The sequence below is a fragment of the Anser anser genome, assembly GCF_964211835.1.
Source record: "Anser anser genome assembly, chromosome: 4".
NCBI classification, from domain to species: Eukaryota; Metazoa; Chordata; class Aves; order Anseriformes; family Anatidae; genus Anser; species Anser anser.
Window position 1 is genome coordinate 4317101 of NC_139724.1, and position 21465 is coordinate 4338565.

General features: G+C 39.1%; 1 protein-coding gene across 5 annotated transcripts; it reads right to left on the reverse strand.

Annotated features, from left to right (window-relative positions):
* Positions 1 to 300: 300 nt before the first annotated feature.
* Positions 301 to 17714, reverse strand: LRIT3 (leucine rich repeat, Ig-like and transmembrane domains 3). Of its 5 annotated transcripts, XM_083833960.1 has the most exons (5): positions 17487 to 17714; positions 15785 to 15918; positions 14075 to 14553; positions 6086 to 6391; positions 303 to 5063 (listed from the first exon to the last, which is right to left on the reverse strand). In XM_083833960.1, exons 1-5 carry the CDS (start codon positions 17526 to 17528, stop codon positions 3961 to 3963), a joined length of 2064 nt encoding a protein of 687 aa, XP_083690086.1. In that variant the 5' UTR covers positions 17529 to 17714; the 3' UTR covers positions 303 to 3960. The 5 variants fall into 5 exon arrangements, with proteins under 5 accessions (XP_083690089.1, XP_083690088.1, XP_083690086.1 ...); XM_083833961.1 differs by having other exon boundaries at positions 15785 to 17714; XM_083833959.1 differs by lacking the exon at positions 17487 to 17714 and having other exon boundaries at positions 14075 to 14587; positions 14977 to 15899.
* Between the last annotated feature and the right edge of the window lie 3751 nt (positions 17715 to 21465).

The following is a 21465-nucleotide window of genomic DNA, read 5'->3' on the forward strand; positions in this document are numbered from 1 at the left end:
ACAGTGCTAGCCTGGAGCTTCTGCAGCTGCCTCGAACACCTACAACAGCGCAATGAATTCTGTGAGAGAAGGTATCCACGCCAGCAGTCCACAACCAATTAGATAATTAAAAAGGGTTTGTTTTGACACTTCTTCTGTGCCCATAAAGGAAATTCAAATTGGTCTACCTTCTAGCCACAAGTCTAACAAATGGGATGGATTTTAAAAGAAAATCATAGATCACAACGGACTATTGCGGTGCATTACATCCAGGATTCGTACCCCAGCCAGAGTTGCTACTGATGCATACCCCTCTTTGTTGGGGGGGAGGACGGGGGGCAGGAAAGCATAAATTACTCTCCCCTTTTCTGTTGATAGCCAATGCTCTTCAAAAAGCTCTCACAACTTTCACTGGGACACAGGCTTTAATACCAGCTTCAAGTAAATTCTTTAAATTCCCCAGTGCCCTTGTTGCATACTCCAATTTTATAGCTGTCCCCACCTTGTCAAAATTGTGCGTGTATATGGAGCTCCACTCATAATATGCAGGCAGAATCCTCACTGTATTTTTATCGTTACCTGTCTGCAGATACCCCCACACCCTTGTTGTGTACGTAGCAGAACTGCAAGCAAAAGAGTTTGTAATACATGGTACCAGCATTCCTTAGTGTATTACACCTCCAGGTTTCTCAGTCTTCTTTTTGTATTTTCTCTCGTTTCTTCTCTGACTTGCTCTTATCCTCAACAGCTACACTCATAGCGTACAGTCTAAAGCTATAAATGAAGAAGGAAGGGTCAGGCAAGTACACGGTCATATATAAAAGCGTTGCTTTATTTTCACATCAAAACAACTACCTTTTTAATTACTGCTTTGAAAAGGTAATGAGTTTAAAATGTCCTCTGTTTAATCTATTATAAACAGCCCAAGTCTGAACTGTTTTGCTATTACATTTTCAGAGTACACATGAAAGAGTTTTCTTTCCTAATCTCCCACCCAAGAAAAGCATTAGAATCTTACAATAGCGCAAGGAATACAAATACAGAGTCGACTGCAAGCAAATGCGAGGACTAAAAGAGATGCACCTAAAGTTTGGCTTAGTAAGTGTACCTTGAAGACAGGATTGTGGTCAACTCTAAGTGCTGAGACCCACTGAAGTTTTCAGTAAAAATGGGGTCTATTCAGAATTCAGCTCAGTTATTTCATTAACCATCCGATTTTGACACACCCGTTGCGGGTAACATATAAAAAAGAGATCTAGCCTTTTTAGTGAAACACAGAATGAACTGAGCTAATAAAGTGCAAAAATATATGAAAGGCGATACATAAACATTGGTCAATGCCTCTCCAATGATTCCTACCAGCCAAGCATAGATTATGATCCTCAACTGTTCATCATGATGAATCATTCAGTATTGCATTTCAGAAGACATTACACAAATTGATTATGGGTAACAAAAATCTATCTCATAATGGTTCTATGAATCTTAAGAATTTATAATATAAACATTTGCATGTTACCAGAAGTATTTCTTCAGCTCTTCAGTTACACCAATTGTGGGTGATGGAGGGTGCATATCTTTATTAAGTACTCAATTTTTATCAAAATTCCCCAGCTGAAGTGCTGTTTTGACATGAGGTACAGAAGCATGTCCAGGTTATATAAATCCATTGTCTCAAGAACTGTGGAAAAAATAATGTATATGGTGTTCTATTGAAAGAACGTGCCTTTTATGATATATTCCATCTTTGATATACTGCTAGCACACGTGGTCACGGAGATCCACTCCTAACTTTAGGACATATTAATTCCACAAGGATTAGTCAAACCAACAGGTTTCACATTTGCAAATGAGCTCTCTCAAATGAGCTTTGCACTGCCTCAGTCTGATATATTGATACACCATCTAAAAACCAGGTGATGGCATTTTTGAACTCCAGAATTAGATTCAAGTTTCTTGCAGAGTTTTGAAACCTGAAATGAAATATTCTCCAGAAATTTGAAAAGTAAATATAATCGCTCCTATTTATGACAAACACAGTGTTTTTAATTGGGAACACCTTCAGCAGCAACTACTGACTGTACTATCTACATGGAGAATAGAAGGCAAATAGTGTAACACTTCAGGTTAACACATCAGATCTCCTGTTTAAAATTTGTCTGAAAAACTGTTTGTGATAAACTAAACTATGTTTTTGACACAATAAGAATCTATTTTCCCTTAAAAAAAATCCCAAATTTCAAGAAAAGTGCCAATGTCAAAATACTTCACTCAGAAAACTAAAAATGTTTTCACTGCAATCAAAATTATCCAGGAAAAAAAATAGAAAAAAAGAAGATAGATTACTTTTTAAACACACTTACTAATAACACAGAATGAAACATCTAGGTTAATCCTAAAAGCACACACAAATTAATTTTGTACTCACAAATACCACACCTGCTTCCTTTGCATAGCTCCCATGGTCTCAGATACTCATTCTATTATCCTTGACTACTGAGCACAAACACGTAGATGTTATGGAGATTTTTGAGTGTGTTTATTTTCTGCCATGGGTTTATGGAAAATTGTTTTCCCTCATGAAAGGAGGCCTTACAAGTCACGCTCTCCAATATTCCAACAGGCAAAATTTAATCCTACATCAATGATACCAACAAATGATATTCAATGATACCAACAAATGATATTTTGAAGTTAACTAACTAAGCTTTGGTTTTCAGCTTTGAAGCAATATTTCTCCTTCTGGAAAGAGGGAATGCCCAATTTCCAAGCAAAATAAACAGTTCTTCTAGGTATAAAAAGATCCAAGAAAAGAGTACAGTTTTCATCTTTAGGAAATACTGTGGTTCCCGGTTCACACATACTTCTAACCATAATACTCAAACCTAAAATAACAAAGCCCTGTTATTTACTTCAGGCATTGAAAAAGCAGCCTCAGAATAGGCAGTTCATTATTGTCAGTAACAGGCAATTCTGTATTCATTATCATCATCAATATTAACACTGGATTTTCTAAAGATTAGGAAGCATGCTCATAATTAACTTTCATTATGCTTGTTAAACTTTGCTACACATTCAACATGACCTGAGGACAAGACGTCATCCTACTCTATCTCAAAGTACACTATAATACTACAGTGTAGTATATAATACTGTGTAAATCTACATAACATACAGCCATGTAACAGTCTGCCTTGTATTACACAATGTCACAAAATTTTCTCAACAGAAATTTCTGAAATTGCTTTATACAGCCATTTGCATACAATTAAATTCTAAGGCTGGGATTTTGCAACAAGATCATTTACTGTAATTTCACACAATTAATATCTAGTATCTCTCCTAGAGTCACTCACAGTGATAGCTTACCTGAGCTTCGGAATACTAAAGAATCTCCTTCACCACAGCATCTCCAAAATGATGACATGATGTACGTATCAAAACTCTCAAGAGTTCATAAACTGCAGCTACCTAGTTTCAGTCTTGATTGGCCCCAAATCACTTCCAATTCAATATACTGCACAGAGCTGTATGACATTTTTAAACAAAGCTTCAACCTCAATCAAAGTATTTTGAGCTGTTTTCCTATTATTTCAAAATGCATAGTTTTTATGAAAGTCATGATTAACATTTGATTCAAATGAGCACATCATACAGCGAAATGAGAGAAAACAGAACAATATTTTAATGAAACGATGAAATAGAATATCTTTAACCAAGTAAACATTTCATGCTGTATTCATCTTTCAAAGAATGTCATTCCTCCACGTCCAAAGTCACAAACAAAAAAGAAAAATCATTAGGCAACATTTTCCTTCTGTTCCCCCTCCTACCCACCTCTCTACCCAGCCAGTAGAGTTCGTGATATCAGATGATATGTTCTGACCACCACCTGGCACCAACCTGCTTCCAGATGCAGTATCATCACTTTGGACTAATTTTACCCGTTGCATATTTCATCTCCTCCATCCTCACCCACGTTCAACAGAGGTACTCAGATCTAGAGCCTTCACTTTTGAAAGTCATTTGAGAATCCATGCTTGACCTAGAACAGAGGAGAAGTCTTTCTGATTCATCTGTGTACCTTCGTGCCCAGAGCTCTCCTCCTGCATTCACTGCTCGAGGCTTGAGAGAGAGTGTTTCAAACTTTACATAGGTCTCCTTTGCAAGGTCAGCTTCCTTAGCAGTTTTGGGTTTCACACGGAGTTTTAAAACTTTGTATAGTAAGAAAATTATCAAAGGTAAAACAACCACGCATGCTGCACTGCTGGCCAATATCAGAATAGGAAACTGAGATGTGCTTTCATCATTCAACCTATCAGTAGTGAAAATAATGCACTGCTCTTTTGTAGGTGGCACTCCTTTGGGTGAGACACATGCCATATACTGAGTACTAGGTTGCAAACCTTCAATCGTGACTTTGTTTTTACTAGGATCCGTGCTCAGAGGCAACATGTCTTTATCTCCATACTTCGAATACAACACAGTCACTGCGGAGTTGCTTGAGGCATTGGCAGTTTTCCAAGTTAGGGTCACTCTTTCATCTGTTTCACTGATCACCCTCAGGTTCTTCACAGTAACATTTTGCTCAGCCATAGCTGCTGCCTTCAGTGAAGTCTCTTCACCTTTTTCACTTGCCTCCTCGATCTGTTTTGTCTCCTCACCTTTCTTGCTCATCTCCCCAGACTGCTTTTTGCTTCCATTTGTCACTGCCTTTGAAATTTTCTTTCCATCAACCATGGGCCTGGATTGCTTCTTGTCGGTAACCCTGGCACTTGTTGATCTTTCAGTGGTAACCGGTGCTGTGCTGGTTGACATGGTGCGAAGAGGTGTGGTGGTTCTCTCAGGTCCCTTCTTGGATTCCCCCGCTGTGGCATTCTGTCTCTCTGCCTCCTGCTTCCTTCCATACTTCTGTGGCGACACAGTTGTGGTAACTACACCAACCACTGTGACGGTAACGGCAGCTTCTGACATTCCTGCCAAGTTCTTCGCCTTACATCTGTATTCCCCTGCATCCTTGTATGAAATCCCTGTCAAGCTTATTATGGACCATCTGACACCCTCTCCAGGTGTTTCTTGAATTACTGTAGGAAAACAGAGTAAAACATTATAAAAAGGGAGATAAAGAAAAAAGTAAACATTTTTTGACTAGTTTTTTCTTTTTCCTATGAATTATTTCTACCAGAAGGAATCCTACGTATTAAACATTAAAAAAAAAAAATCAACAAATTTACACTAACTATGGAACTCCTTGCCATATTATATTCTTGCAGAAAAGTGCTCAGTTTAGGTCAGAATGGAATAGAATGTCAGGAGGAATTACAAGAGAGTTAGCAGTTTTATTAAATAAAAGAAAAACAAGTAAGGAGAAATCAAAATGACAAAGCCAATTAACTACGAAATACAAGTCTCACTGAGTAAATACAAGTAACACTGAGCACACTAGCTGTTTAAAAAATTTTGGGAAGTTACCTCTGCCATAAGATAATTCAATACTTTGGACTACTACCCTCTTCAGAACTAAGAGTTAAGATAACTGCTAACTACTTTGACGTAACAAGAAACTTTTCTGTTTGTTACTGCATATATATCCATCACAGTACATCACAGCAAGAACAGTATTAGACAATCACAGCCTCATTAGCATTCCAGGTAGGCACTGCAAATAAGCAATAAATATTTTCAAATAACGTAGAAAACATGTTTATGGGAAATCCCACATTTATAGTGCTGTGTTTTAAGTGGCTCAGTTACAGCCTCACTAACTTTTTTGTTATCATGAAAATTTTGAACCAAAAAGAAGATTTCAGTAATGAATGTTCCTTTCTGCTTTCCAGCTTCTGAATTGGTACCCAGCTATCCCAACCTCTATTTCCTCTTATTCTCCCCCCCCCTTCATCCATTTCTTCCCCACACAAATTGTTCTTATTACAGACCACAACCAGAATCAGAACAGTCTGTCGGACCTAGACAAAGAATAGCCAATATGGTGCAATACCTGGTCCACTGTCACTTAGGATAATGATCTCAAAGCACAAGCAACCCAATAATTTCAGGCTCTCCCATTTCCTATAAAATGGCTATGCCTATAAAAAAGCTATTATACCTGTATAGTTCACTGGTATATTGTCTGACCTAGTCCACGTAAGCTGTGGCGTTGGGTACCCGGTTGCATCACAGCGCAGCAGAACATTGCTTCCCAGCGGGGAGGTGATTTTTGTTGCCGATGTCATCACGGATGGCTTAAGACACTGCTCTAACTCTGCTCTCTGGAACAGGATCCCTGCCAGGTTCTCAGGTCCGCTACACGAAACCAGTGGATCAAGAAGGACAACTGAGGTGTCCACAATTTTGGAAAATTCAATTAGCTTTGAAATGCGACAGTCACAAAACCATGGGTTGTCCTGCAAACCTGAAGGAAGAAAGGGAGTGGAAAAAAAATTGTTGTTAGGCAATATCTGAATATTGTGATTACAGTATGACACATGACTATCACCAAGTATAATCAAGCAGAGACATGGGCCTGTTCTGAGTCAATCTTTTTCAATTTTTCTTTTTTTTTTTTTTTGTTAGTTAGTGGGGTACTTTCTGCAGATGTGAAAAAGATTATAGACGTTTATTAAGTTAAACCTTTTCTTCACATAAATTTACAGGAGCATAGTAATAAGATGGCACTACCTTTGCTTAACTTCCCTATTTTCATAGGAAAAAAAGCACTTTGAAAAGATGTCTTAAGACTGATGATACATTTTCACCTGCCTGCAGCTTCTGAAGAAAGAGCTTCTCAGGCTGTTGTACCTTGTCACTTCCCTCTGCTCTTAATGCCCCTTTGGGCTCTTACAGTTTGATCTTCTCAAGCCCTTTCTTCCATGCTTGCAGAGAACATGACGATTTAAGGGTTTAGAGCTTACGCAAATATATTTGCCCTTTGAAAAAAAGGATATGGGCTAAGGAGAAAAAGCTTTAGGCCAATAACATCCTTTTCTGACTCTGAAGCACACCAATATTCTTAGAAATCTGGTTTTAGTTTAGGACAGTCTCTGAAATACATTCAAAAAAATAGGAGAACAGAGGAAAATGGGAAGGACCCTGGAAAAAGTTGGCAGCTATAACATTTTCATGATGGCATACAAGAACAATCCCTCTCTTCTGTTATAGGCTATAACATTTGCCTCTTGGTTCCAACATCTTTGAACAGGAGGCTTCCCCTCTTGATGAAGTTATCATGGCAAAACAGGGCAGCTATTTCCGAGAAATATGTCCAAAACCGCAGCTGGTGTCCATTACTTGGCTATGTTGATCTCAAGAGAGCAACACCCACTTTACCAGGTAGAACACCACCTAGTGTATCACTCAGGAGTTCAAATATTTTCTCATTTGATTTCTATTTTTGGGCATAACTTTTTCATTTTATTCTAGCATTAACAATAAGCAGAACTTACAGACTAAAACGAGGGATGGTATGCAAGAGTCTTTTGCTACTGAATTTACTGATTAGTGCAAGAGACAAGTCACAGTAATTAATTTAAAATTGAAAGAAAAAACTGAAACACTTGCCATTATTGTTCAGAGTATTTCTAGGAATTATCAATTCAGCTAATGGGAAAATTCTGCTTTTCATTTTGGAAGAAACCTACTGATGAAAGAGTACATGAATAATTAACTAGCAGTTCCTTCGATCACCTGACCGAGATTAGTTTATTTTGAGCATCATGGAAGTGATTGGTTAAAACAGTGGTAAACCCCAATTAATCCCCGCTCTTTAAAACAAGACCTGACCTGAAGGGATTCCGCGACTTTGACGTCACAATCCAATTTCACCCCTTCCAGACACAAGAGGTTTTACATCTATTCACCACCTACTGCCTTCAGGAAAGGAGAAGGAGAAATCTAGGAAACTGTATCAGCAGCCACTTTTCTTTAAAGAACAAAAGAATAATCTCCAAAATATACAACTGATTTCCTGCGAATGTCAAACATTCACAAGCAAAAGAGATATCACCTGAATGTCTTCCATATGTCTAAGCACATCAATTATTTCCAGTCAAGCATATGCATGTCACTATTTGTGCTCATCTTTTAAGTTATGGGAGCTTTAGTTTGTGAGCTAGAGATAACATTTTTTCATTCTCACTTGCTTATAAGGGGCCAATTTTCGTCACCGTGTTAAGAAGGAGAGACCATAAGTGCATTTGAAAATGAAATTCCCCTTAAGGTATAAGAGGGGAGACAAGGTCCCCCAGAAACAAGGACTCAACTGAGAGTCCCCTGTAACAAATAATGGGGAAAAGCACGGGAACTCTCCTGTACATCCTCGGTACTGCCTGGAAAGGACAGAAGCACGGGGCTGCTGGGCTACAAGTGGATGGAAGGGCAGGAAACTGTGGGTCCACAGCATTAATCAGGACTGATCTGCAGCACTGGTAGGGATCACATCTCACATGCAAGGCAGCAGGCTTTCCCTTACAGTGAACGATACAAAAAATATTTCTGCTACCTTTCTGTCCCCTGCATGCTTTGCTACAGGAAAGGATTTTATTATTATTATTGCTTCTAATACTAATGCAGTGCTGAAAGATCTTTCAAAGCTATAAACACATGGCTTTCATGTTCTCCCAGTGTCTAAGAGGAGAACCAAAGCTTCTGCAATCTGAACAGAGTAACAGAAACAGGCAAAATAGAAGGAATGGCAAAGCAAAGCCATTAGAATAGGTGGGCATTTAGTCTAGGACACAGGTTTGATCATCTCAGATCATTCTGAAAGACTGGTTTCAGTGGATGAAGAAAGCTGTCATCCTAGAAGAGACACTACTTTTGTGTTTCAGTGCAAAGGAAAGAGCTGTCTCAGCTAGTTGTCTCATCTCCCCATCCATCATGTTGCCCAGTGGAACTGGCTGAAGAAGCAGGACATATATAAATACATATAATACATACAGCCACAGGAGTTCCTTCCTTGCCTCCATGGCTCATTCCTTCTATTTATCTGAGTCTTGCCAATACCTGGCAGTATGCGCATTATCTGCTGTAAAACATACACAGCCATTGTAAGTCATCGAATTGTGTAAATTCCCAAAATAAAAAGATGAAACCACAATTGACTTGGAAGCAAGGATAAAACACTGATTTTGATTACACTTCAGTTAGCTATTGAAGGGAAAACAAATGGGAATGTAAACTTCTGCAATTTCACAGCTTGTGTTTACAAGGTGGTAGAAGTGAGAAAGAACACATGAAAGAATAAAGAAAAGGTTACAAAAAGGTAGAAGTTGAAGAAACTGGAAAAAAAATGTGGAGCTCTAATAAAGCAATGAAATAGGAAATTATTTTCCTGAGGGGATACTAAGAAGAGAATATAAAAATAAATATAAGTCCCCAACAGCATATGTATCTGTTAGAACACCAAGTATTTATAAATTCTGGCTTCTTTTGCAGAAATATTAAGGCAGCTTATTGACCTGAGTAAGAAATATTAACCAAGGCAAAGCAAATGTTGATAAATATTTATGCATTGCGATATACCAACACAATGTATGTTAACATCAAATAAGGATTATAAATTGTTCTATTAAAAAAAAAAACAACTTCCTTTAATCTAGGTTTAGCATACTTTAAATTTGCTAACAGATTTATATGTATGCTTGCTTGTACAGGGGCAAATACGTATATATGTATGTGTGACTGCATGCATATTTTTGCAGCCTTCTCAGTAAGCAGGATTTCCCCACGCCGTGTCAATATGGACTTTAGCGTTTGAAATAGCTATGAGCAAAATTTCCTTTGTAAATCAGTAACCAGTCTCAGACCATAGCTCGTACTTTATACTGTGTTTCAGTTGCTGCAAAATGGGAGTACATGAAATATCCACGTTTTTGGCCAATGGAAATATTCACCACAGCTTGGGCCAACCTACCCAAGGCTATCCTCTAGCTGAAGCTACAGAATTTTTGATCGATGGTTCTAAACAGTAAATCCCACTTCTCTCACTGTGTCCGACACACTGTAATTGCTAGGGAGTAATTTTGGGGAGAGTGGCATCTACCCCATAGCCCAGCATAACCAGTGGGATCCTGATGGACCTGCTGAGTTTCCAATTTTTGGCACCTCTACACGTAACAGAGGCAAGATTTCATCTGTCACTCTGTCAAATCCTGGACCCCTCCGTTCCTCTCAGTGACTCACTGGATGTAATTTTCCATATGGAAAATGTTGCTACCATCATTCACGCCAGAAATATCAATCTCTGTACAGCAGCCAATGCTGAAACTTAGCTGTGATTTGGATCAAAGAATTAGGTCATAGCTCCAGTGCTAACCAAGAGAGGGCCAGATGAACTCACACCCGGGTCCCTTGATCGTTTCCACTGTTTGTTGTCAGCTCATTCCACAGCTTTGTTTTGAACTGTTCCAAAGGGCGATCTCCAAGACAAAAGCAGGGACCAAGCGTGCTCTGGGGACCGCTGCCTGAAGGGAGCATGGGTGAGACCGCATCAAGAATGGCTCCCTCCATCCTGCTTGTTCTCCCAGTGCAAGCCCAGCAGGCTTTGAACCTTCAAACTATGCTGTGCGCCTGCCAGTCCGCCAGGCATGTAACACAGGTGCTGTGTCAGAGTACAAGGGCACTGTTCTGTGGTTTGCAATGCCATTCTTGCTTTACTTCAGCCAGTCTGAGTTGAGAAAAATACACTACTGCCACCCGCTTACATTTTAGAGACACTGAAACATCCCATCAGGCCCACAGAAAACCAAGGGGCAATTCCTACAAACCACGGAAGAGCCAACTAGCTTTAAAACCAGAGCTGGCCCTAAGGATGAGAGCCAGAGAGAACCACTCAACCACGGGGCCAGGAATCATTCCCTGAGCCCCTTCCTTATAGCACGGTGTCACATTGAGGGGCACCACGTAGCATGGTACAATCGAACCACCCTGAAGTGCAGAGTTTGTGAACTGGCACAAGGAGGTGCTAATCTGCCAGTCACCTGGCAAAAGCAGCCCATGGCTTCTCCAAGAGGCCTCAAAGCGCACGCGGGGGACCATAAACTTTCTCTTACATGCGACTCTTGATGCTCAGTCAAGACATTACAGATAAAATTGCCTCCTGGTGTTAGGAAATACATAAGCGCAAATGAGTTTGGGGGCTTTGCAGTTGTTGATGCTGTTAATTAAATACAAGTGACAATCTTGTTTTGCCAGAAGTAGGAGAGGAGCTAGTTCAAGCCATAATTGCTTGCACTAAGCAGAATCTGACTGTTGTTTTCCTGACTAGACAAAAGCAGCATTTATTTGCTCTGGGTTCCAGCTTCTAGCAGTGCTCTGGCTGCAGTTACCATTCCTTGTAGGTGCACGGGCCAGACCGAATGCTCCCACAGAGCACCACTCTTGAGCACCAAAATGAGCACTGTGTGCGATTGTGGGCATCACATTTTTCAGAGAAACTTTTAAAAAAGAGTCTAGAGGGAATCAGTAAATATGGTAGGAAATGGAAAATCTCATAGTCGTCTATAAGAAACAGCTGATAGAAACAGTGCGACTAGCTGAGAAAGGAAAAGGCAAATGGGAAAGGAAAATAACTGAAAGGTTACTGTAAGAGAAGGCAATTAGTTTTTCTGCATGCCCGTCTCATGTAGGACAAGAGGTAATTAGCTTAGTTTGCAGTAAGGGAGATTGGGGTTGGATATTAAGAGAAACTTTCTCGCTGTAGTGCTAGATAAGCACTGGATGAGGTTACCAGAGAAGGCTCTGGAGCGGTCTGCCCGCAGGCTTGGAGAACAGCACCGACTTGGCCAAAGGTTAGGAAGAGCTCAGTTCACCTGGATCTGCATCCCAGCAGGACAGAGGCCTTTTTGAAATCCTTCCTAATTGCATGCTTCTGTGCTCCTGACCTCCGCTTCAGAGGAGAGAAAGAGCATCTGTGGGGTATGACCCTCCTCCCTCAGCCTCCAGCAGTCCTCGCGGAGACACGAGGGGTGTCGGAGAGGAAGCCACGTCACACCTTGCTGCAGTTGTTCTAAGACAACATCTCCTATGGCTCGAGCATTACAGAGACACCTCGACTACTAGGGCAACTTACTTTTTTTTTTTTTTTTCCAACCATACATTCTAAAAAACTGACTCCTCTATAACTGTCGATCGACAACAACCTAAGGATGAGCCTCTGGCAATGGGTGTGAGCGGCATAACTACAACGTTGCAAACTGTTATCTATTAATATAAATAAAATTTACACCTAGTCGAGACTAAGTAAACTTGTCAAAATAACCAGCAACATTGAAAGCATTACACTTTCTAATCTCCAGAGGAGGGGAACTTTTTTTTTTTATTCACTACAGAGTTTCTTATACAGCAAGCTCTGTACGTCTGCACTGAGAAGCAGGCATATGAAGGCTATACACCATCAACAAGTGAAAATTCAGCAAGTTGTCCACAGCTCGCCTAAGGCAGGCTGACTCAGCACATGGACAATGGAAGTACTACCCACCAAACCATAGTCTCAGATCCAAATCTATAATGACTGCACAGAGCCTCCCTCTGAGTGTAATATTAAAAAAGGAGAAGCGAGGCTCAGTTTGTACCCAGCGTGCATTCCTCTCTGCAGAGCTGTGCCCAGTTACAGTTCATAAATGAAAATGATCCAAAGGTTGCACCCTAAGTCTCTGGAAAACTCAGTGCTTGTACCAGAGGGGTTGCCAGGACTAAAGGGAGCTGGCAAAACGTGTGCACAAACAGCCTGCAGATGTGTGGGCAGAGGGGGAGGGCAGGCAGGCAAGGGGAGGAGAGTGTGTGGTTTATTGTTTTTGTTTGTTTGTTTGTTTATATATATATAATTTTTTTATTATTATTATTTATATATATACATATTTTTAGTAGTAGCAGCAGCAGCAAGGGCTACGTAAGGAAAGGAAGCCGAATAACCTCTGGGACTCCCACATGAGGAGACAGATCATCAGGAGGATTAGATCTAGCACAGTCAGCTCCGAAGCTATTGCCTCCTCTAGCCTTCAGTGTGGGGACAGGACAGGGACACCAAGCTGGACTTACAGCCTTACAGCCTTTTTTTTTTTAAAACCCTGCATAAACCAAGATCCTTTCAATGCTGCAGATCTACAGTTCCGTGTATGTGGGGAACTTGTTCAGCCCACGGGCCTCTATTAAGTTAATTACGTACAATCTCATCTGAAAAAGAGTTTCGCGTTACAGTTTCTGCTGTGAAACAAAGCAGCTGAACAGATGAACGCTGAGTAGTGGCTTTATATCAAGCAGGTGGGACTACTGGGCAGCACAGGGCAGGGCAGATCTCCACCCATGGGTACAGCACTCCTGCAGTTAGTTTATGGGGAGCCAGCTATTACCTGGTGCTGGTTTTCCCCCCTTCTGCCTGCTACACTACACTGCAAAAATGCCAAAACATGCACTTACACATGACAGAAAAGAAAGCTACTGATGGACCTGATCCAGCCATGCTCTGAAACTGAAGAGAAAAGGGTTACCTGAAAGGCTATGAAATGAACAGAAAGTGAGAAAATAGAAATAGAAATCAAAAACAGAAATAGAGCACAAAGTCACAAAAAAAAAAGAACTGACATGGTGGTCTACTAGAAACTAGAGATGGAATAAAATTATGAACCATGACAGTCTGGCCGAGCTATTCTTAAACCCTCACCTTAAATACTACAAAAAGTACTGTGAAGTTGTATGCGTTAGAGTCCTGTTTTTCCTCTTGTATTCGCAAAGTAAATTGGCAAAACTTGAGGATAATCAGTCCAGCTTTAGAGCAAGCAATGCAAAGCCAACACGAGTCATGGGAAGAGCAGAGCTGCCCCCTCTCAAACCACCTCTCTCTGCAGCACTGTATTTCAGGACAGACTTTCATGCATTGACTCTAGCTACTCATTTGGCTTGTGAGCCACTGGAAAAAACAGCTGCAAGTGGACACTATCTTTGTTTTAAAATTTTCTATCACCAGCAGAAAATAAACTAATTGCAGAGCAAACCAGAAGGATGACCCGGATTAAAACCCTCCTGAATCCCAGATGGGTACCCTTGCTACGTAACATTTAGGTACACGTTAGGTAGGAACAAGACAGGCTCTTTAACATACCCAAAACGACCCTCTGGGTCGGCACAACGTCTGTGCTCTTGGGGGGGACAGCTTCTGAGAAGGGGGGCCAAATGTCCATCAGGTCTGATGGCAAGGTGGTTAGCCTGTTGCTGGATATGTCCAGATAGGTGAGGTTCCTCAGGTACCTGCCAGCATCGGCCGGGATGCTGGTCACTTTGTTGTTGTGTAAGTCAAGAGTCCGCAGATTCGGCATCTCTGCCAGAGATTCCCAGGGGAAAGTCGAGAGCAGATTACCATCCAGCCGTAGCTCGTGCAGCTGTTTCAAGTTGTAGAAGCTGCTGATATCGATGTTGGCTACACAGTTGTAAGTTACCCACAGGTACTTGAGATCTACTAGGTAGTAAAAGGCTTCAGTCGGGATCCTTCGTATGACAGTTTTTTCTATTCGAAGTTTTACAGTGTCCACAGGAACATTCACGGGAATCTCAAACATGTCAGGGTCATTGCAGAGCACAGACCTAGCATCGTACAACAAAAATAAAAAAGAGAGTTCTGCATTTCTTTATCACAAAACTTATTTCTGATTTAAATGCAAGTGCTATTAATTTCTGCAACACTACCAGCAGAATAAAAAGTGACTAATCAAGAACAGTCTGCATTTAAAATTTAAGGTGACAAACATGGATTTTCTAAAGAGAAAAATGAATATAAATAGCAATGATACTTCTATATGAAATCAAGATTTGTTTTATTCTAAAGCGCGTAAGCAACATCTTCTATCATTTTACTGGCAACTGAGAAGTAGAAGAAATTGTATAAGGAATAATACATGTATGTACCTCAAGTGAGAGCTACTTGACATATTTTACTAAAATTAAGATTATTAGATACTAATTTTTCTGCATGGTGAACAGTCAAAGTATTTATGTATCTTCCTTTACCTTTCAGAATAGACCAAAAATTGAGAATGTTTGCATATTTCTCTAAATGAGAGATTTCTAGCCATATTTCTGGTGTCTTAATAGAAACAACCTGCTTTTCGAAGGTTCTAAGGATGTTCTGTTCCCATGATTTCAGTGAAATGAGATTTCTCAGCATCTTCAAGAATCAGGATGCTTCCCTTCCTTTCGGGTATGTTGTGTGCACACAATTAGTTTAAAGATTCTCGTCCCGTCAAGAAACCTGTCTTTAATTCTTTTCTCCACCTTTTCCTCTATATTCTTCTTCCATTTTACTTTCTCCTCCTGCAGCTTTATACTAGATATGTTGTGACAATAAATAGGTGAAACAGTATCTCACAAAATTGACATGACAACATCAATATCATCAAATTAACCTAATTCTTCATTACCCAAAATTATATGATTTTCCTACAAATTAAGAAAAGAAGAATCTACTGTAGTTATTTAAACCAGAATCACTTTACAGTAGACAAACAGTTTTGTAGAAATAGAAAGGACATTACAGGAGAAGGAAAATCAAGGAGCAGCAAAAAAAAATTGCCTTGTGCAAAACCTGAAGATTTAGAGTAGCTAGCTGTTAAGAACAAAGCCATTAAAACAAAGCATAATGACCATCTGCTCCTATTCAGGAACACTGCTAGCCATGTAACACTAAAGTAAATTATGCCATTATTTCTAAGTAACCATGCTAAACTGTAATTTGCAGTGTACAAGAGAATATTATTTCCAGTGTCCTCAGTCCTTTTGCTTATAAATTGCCTTGTATAACAAATAATAAAATGCATACCTTGTTCCAGTGCCATCACTTCTGCCATGGTAAATGCAAGTGCATTGCGAAGGACAAAAACCACACGCTTCTTCAAGAAAGCTCATTATGAGGTGTAAGTAAAAAAACAGATACATCGCTTCCTCCCAGCAGAACTGACACAAAAAAAAAATAAAAATTGAAAACTTTATTCCTATGCACTCATGTGCAGTGTGCTAGAAATGTGAATGTAGACATCCATTTAGTAACAGCAGATTACATCAGATTAGCTGAGATCTGAAGTTGCTTAACCTTCAAATGTATCCTGAAAGGGATCAGTTAAACCTGCTTGTTCGTTACCATGTCAGAAGAAGGCACTCTGTTTCAAATTATATGCGACATGTTTCAAGGCTATTTTAATATGCAGTTGTGGTTGCAGGGTTAGTACATAAAATACTTCTTTGCTCCTTCTGAAGGAGTTACTGTCCATATGGTGTTACAAGGTTCCAGGAAGAAAGCTAGTACAGCACGAGGATATCGCATGACATTTACTTTAATACCAAAAAGTACAAATTAAAAGGAAGCTTAGATTCTAGAACTTCCAAAAGATCTTGTAGAGATGGGTTTTAACAATAACACGCATGTATTTTAAATAACGGTTACACACTTCAAAGCCACACTTAAGGTGTATGCATACATAATAATATCAAAATAAAGTGATGGAAATGAATCACCTGTTAGTGCAAATTGTACTCAAAAGTCCTGTGAAGTTAAATCTCATGTGGTCGGGTTTAAAATACACTTTCTAAAGTATCATTTTCCCACCACTTTTGGAGACCTCAAAAAAATAATGTAATTGGATTTTGTTTTTCTATATTTGATGCAAATTAATTAATTGAATATTTAGCTTTCCAAAATGACTGTATCAGTTAACGTGGCACTCCATCAGACAGACCCTAGAGCTCTTAGAAGAACAAGAACCTGGGAAATTAATTTTAGCTGCGTAAAGTCACGGTGGCTGAGACTTGTCTGAAGGACCACAGACTTCGGATTGGCCATTGAGAAGATATTTATTCTCAAAACGTGAGAATCATCAAGAATGCATGCAATACCCATCCATAACTAATTCTATACACAGTCATCCTGAATAAATTCATTGCTCTCACTGTGCAAGTTATTTTTTGAAAAATATACAACAGACCTATATAATCATGAGATTGACTTAGAAATTTTAAAAATCACTGTACAGATTTACTCAGTTTTATGTGCCATCTGAGTGTCAAGCTTAAGGATGCATTTTGTCTCATTTTCACGATTTGCTATGCAGTCACCAGCACTACAATTTCATTTTCCATTTTCTATTCCCACAAATTCATTTGATTCTCTGAGACAAAATTTCAAAAATACATGAAATGTCATTAAACTCTTTCAAAATCCTGAAAGCTGACATCAGGTCCTATAGAGTTTAGCTAGATATTCTGATAAACTTAACATGTTCACAGAAACAAAACTTCGCAAGGCTTGTCAATACAGATACTTGGTATAGAAATAAATACAAGTATGGAGAATCCACAGCAATTCAGATCTGGAAACTTTCAAGGGAAGCTGAGAGAAAGTCATTTACAAGAGGAATTAGAGGTGCAAAATCTATGCTACTGAACCTAAGCACTTCCTGCTTCAGTTTCTCTCTGCCCAATGTCACCTTTTCCAACCCTGTAAGAGTCACACTGAACACTTTACCGACCTTTTTTGTTTGGGCCAGAAATATCAAGCCAATAAGCCTCATTGTTGAAAACTAAAGTCTTAGTGCTTTGTTTTTTTCTTTATTATTATTTTTAACCTATCTAAAAACCACTTTAAAATTTGATTAACAGAAAACCAATGGATGAAAGAGGCAAACTGATGTTCCAAAAGATTAATTATAACCCAGATTTGATTCCATTCCACATAATCTATGCAGACAAATGAAATGAGTTTTACGATGTCAGTGGACTTTGTGATATGCTCATGGGCAAGGCATTGTTTATAGTTATCTCTTGTCTTGTTTGACACCGCACCATTGCCAGGATTGCCCTCCGAAACCTGCAAAGGACAAGAAAGGGAAATCGGAAAGGTCATTAGCTGGAGAAACAAGCACAAACAAAAAGTGGATAAGATGGCCTTAAGTATTACAACAGTTTTTGATATTAGTAAAACTTGCTTAGTAAAAGGTTGTGTATTTGGAATTCAAAAGGATCTGAGTCTTTTTCATGTTCAGGGATAACTCAGTCAAGTGTTTCTTCCACAACAAGGGTCACAGCAGCTTTTGCTTATCCCAGGACTGGGTATAGCTACAACAAAGGAAAACTTACAAAATGAGGAAAAAAGATTATGTAATTTCTTTGGTTCAGCAGGATCAGACCAGATAACCTAGGAAGAGATCGCAAGCTCTGCTTGTAGGCTGGTAGTACAGAAAGGAAGGACGCCTCCTTGCAAAACCCAGTTCCCACTTGGAGGCAATGGCTTGGTTAGAGCATTTGATATACTTGCTCAAAACAGCCGAATAGGCTTAACTTACTCACTTTAATGGAAAGTGTCAATCCATCCTAATCAATCACTATGTGGCACATCCCAAGCCAAGAAAGGAACTCCTAAGAAGTTGTACATCACCGAGATGTTACAATTTTTGACCTTAGTCCTTAAAATAACTAGTCTACTGCTGATGAACCCACCTTCCACAATGAGTCCCTCTGTGAAACCACAAGGGTTTGTGGTCAAAATGACCATACAAAATCTTCAATAATGTGTTCTCAAAAATCTTTATCAATTTAGTATCTTCTGATGCTGATCCAAACAATTTCTTTTTAGACTTTCCCGTACAAAAGGTCACCTTTGGTAAATCAACAGCAGCTTACCCTTTCACCTCTTCACCAATCAATTTGTTGTATTTTACAGATGATCTTTCTATGGCTACATGGTATGCTAAAATCATGAAATAGACCATTATTAAATTAGGATCACTTACTTTTTGTTTGCAATGACATAAATGCATGGATTGTAGAATGTGGAAGATTTTGCAAACAGAGGAGCTATGATGGCCATTGCAGGAGAAATTTTCTTTGGGTCCCCAAAGGAGGACCATAAACACACAATGGAATAGGGAGACCATGCCACCAAGAACATTACAATCATCACAACAGACATCTGTAAAACAAGAGGAATACACAAATAACCTGAATATTAAGATCTTACAACGTAACTCCAAAAGCATATGCACCTGTGTGAAAATGGAGCTACCCAGAACCAAATAATGACATGTAAATAAGCACATCTGACAAATTTTGACATATTATAATAAAATCTCACTTTGGGGATTTAAGTGCACATTATGCTTTATTTTGCCATGCTGTTGTTTTGTTACATACAATTTTCCTTCATTGTTAGCATTAATGATTATGTAAATTCATCCATCAAAAAATTAAAGGGACACAGAAGACTTCACACATGAATTACAGCCGCCACTTCAGAGGTGGAAATGCACTGCATGATACCAGCAAATCCGCTACTCCAAAATGCATGTTACAGTAACTGTACCACCGCTTTCATTCTCATATATATCTGGAAAGAGGTGCACCCCAATATCCACCAGAGGGTAGGTATCTATGAAAATAAAATGCCACATTTAAAAATGATCAGGTAATCAACATTATCTAAGTCATCGAAGATACCAACTTTTCCATAAATTACCCTTGTTTAACCACTTTCCAGCTACTTCCTCTGTTTTCTGTTCAGGTGTAGGCAACCTGAAATTTACTTTCTAACCTTGCTAGAGAGAACATCACAAGCTGTTTCCTGAAGGTAAAAGGCTCTGCCAGAATGACAGGTTCCCCTTCAAAATAGACCTGAGATACGCATCAAGAAAAAGAAGTCAGAATGCAACATTTTGCTCATTCTGGAGAGCACAAGTGGACAGGAGTGGGATCAACTGGGACAGGCTTCTCTGGCTTTTGTCAGGGACATAAATCAGTAACAGAAACTGGAATGGAAATCACAAATTAATCAAGATGACAAAACAAATCACCAGGAAGCCAAACAAAACAGCAGGGCTCTTTGTATGCACAGGATGCCCTAGCTTTGTTTACCTATACCCATATTCTGTCCATCAGTGAGGAAGAAAATGAGAAACAAGAAATAAACAACTACTTTGTGCAAGCTGTTCTAGAGTATCACCAACAAGCAAGCTATGACTCTCTCCACAGAAGATTCCTGTTTAAACACAAACACAATATCTACAGATAATTACAATAGAATAGTGATTTTCACATCAAAGAACACTTTCATTTAGAAGAGTTTGGTGCACAGAAAGCTTAAAAGATGCCAAATTGTGAAAAATTAAGCAATCCAGTTCCAAAGAAGGATAATGCTGAACTCCAAAACTTCAGTCTTTTTCCTTTTTTTTTTTTTTAAATGTAACTCATGGTCAACGGTAAAGCATGAAAAATGCATCTTCTTCACAAATGTCAGTGTAAACCTATAACTGAATCCTCAGTTTAATGCATTTTGAAACTTCTTCAGAAATGTGAGATGTTCATAATTATTACTTGTCAATTTTTTTTTCCAGAATTTATCAACGAGAACATTTTCCAAGGAATGTTAAGTTTTTAAACTTAAGGACTTTCTTTTCAGTCTACTCCTAATTTCTGGCTTTTTTTTTTCTCATGTCCAACCATAAACCATATATTTACACAAAATCAAAGGAGCCAGTGCACTTAAAGATTTCTCAAGGACTCTTAAATGTTAAAAGAATGTTAACTTTCCAGGCAGGATGTATCATTCTATGCCATAATTCACATTTGCTACTCTTTACCTAAGAAAGAGAGAAGCTCAACAGACTGAAAAGAACAAGGGATCAGAAGAACTGCACAGCTTGGGAGCTTAGAAATGTGCTTTAATTTGTAGGCCATAAGTGTAAATCAGAGTTGACCAATCCATTTCTGACCAGTTACACCTGTGAACCTGGCAGAGAGCCTAAGGACTCCGCAGTCAAAAAGAGTAAAACTATCTTAGAGAATCCTCCTAGGACATCCCTGAGGTACATTTTTATGCAATGACAGAGGGCAGCAGCAGGGCAAATTCGCATGGCTCCCAGCCTTCAAAGTAGCTATTTATCCGGAAAGAGTATTAGACCAAGAGTAAGGAATCCAGTGTTGTAAGTCAAACCAGGAGTTTTCGCCAAGGCTAAATTTCAGTTAATATTTAGTAAGAAAAAAGGAAAAGAGAGAATGAAGGAAACAGAAATGTTGCACTGTTCCTTTGCCCTCAGAACTCTGGGGCAAAAAAACATGCTTAAAATGAAACATGCCCTCATTTACCATACCTTTGTTACATCTACTTGGTCAGACCAATCCGTGTTGATGCTCTCCAGGCAGTTACTGCTGGTGTATTTTTTCATTGTCCGGGAAACATTGTAATAACAGTAAAACATGACTGTTAAGGGTACAACAAAATTAACAGCAATTACACTCATTGTGTAGGAAACAAAGGACCTGATAAGACAGAAAAACAAAATACAGTAACTTGCAAATATCCATCCGTGAAAAGTTACTGAAGAATATGATATTTTGATTTCATTATGAAGCTCAAAATAAGCTTTTACAGAACTAGGAAAAATTTCTTTAGCCTTAGTTTTTTTATTAGCAGCTACAAGTCTTGCAGTTTTCAAGCATGGCTCATTTTCTTATTTT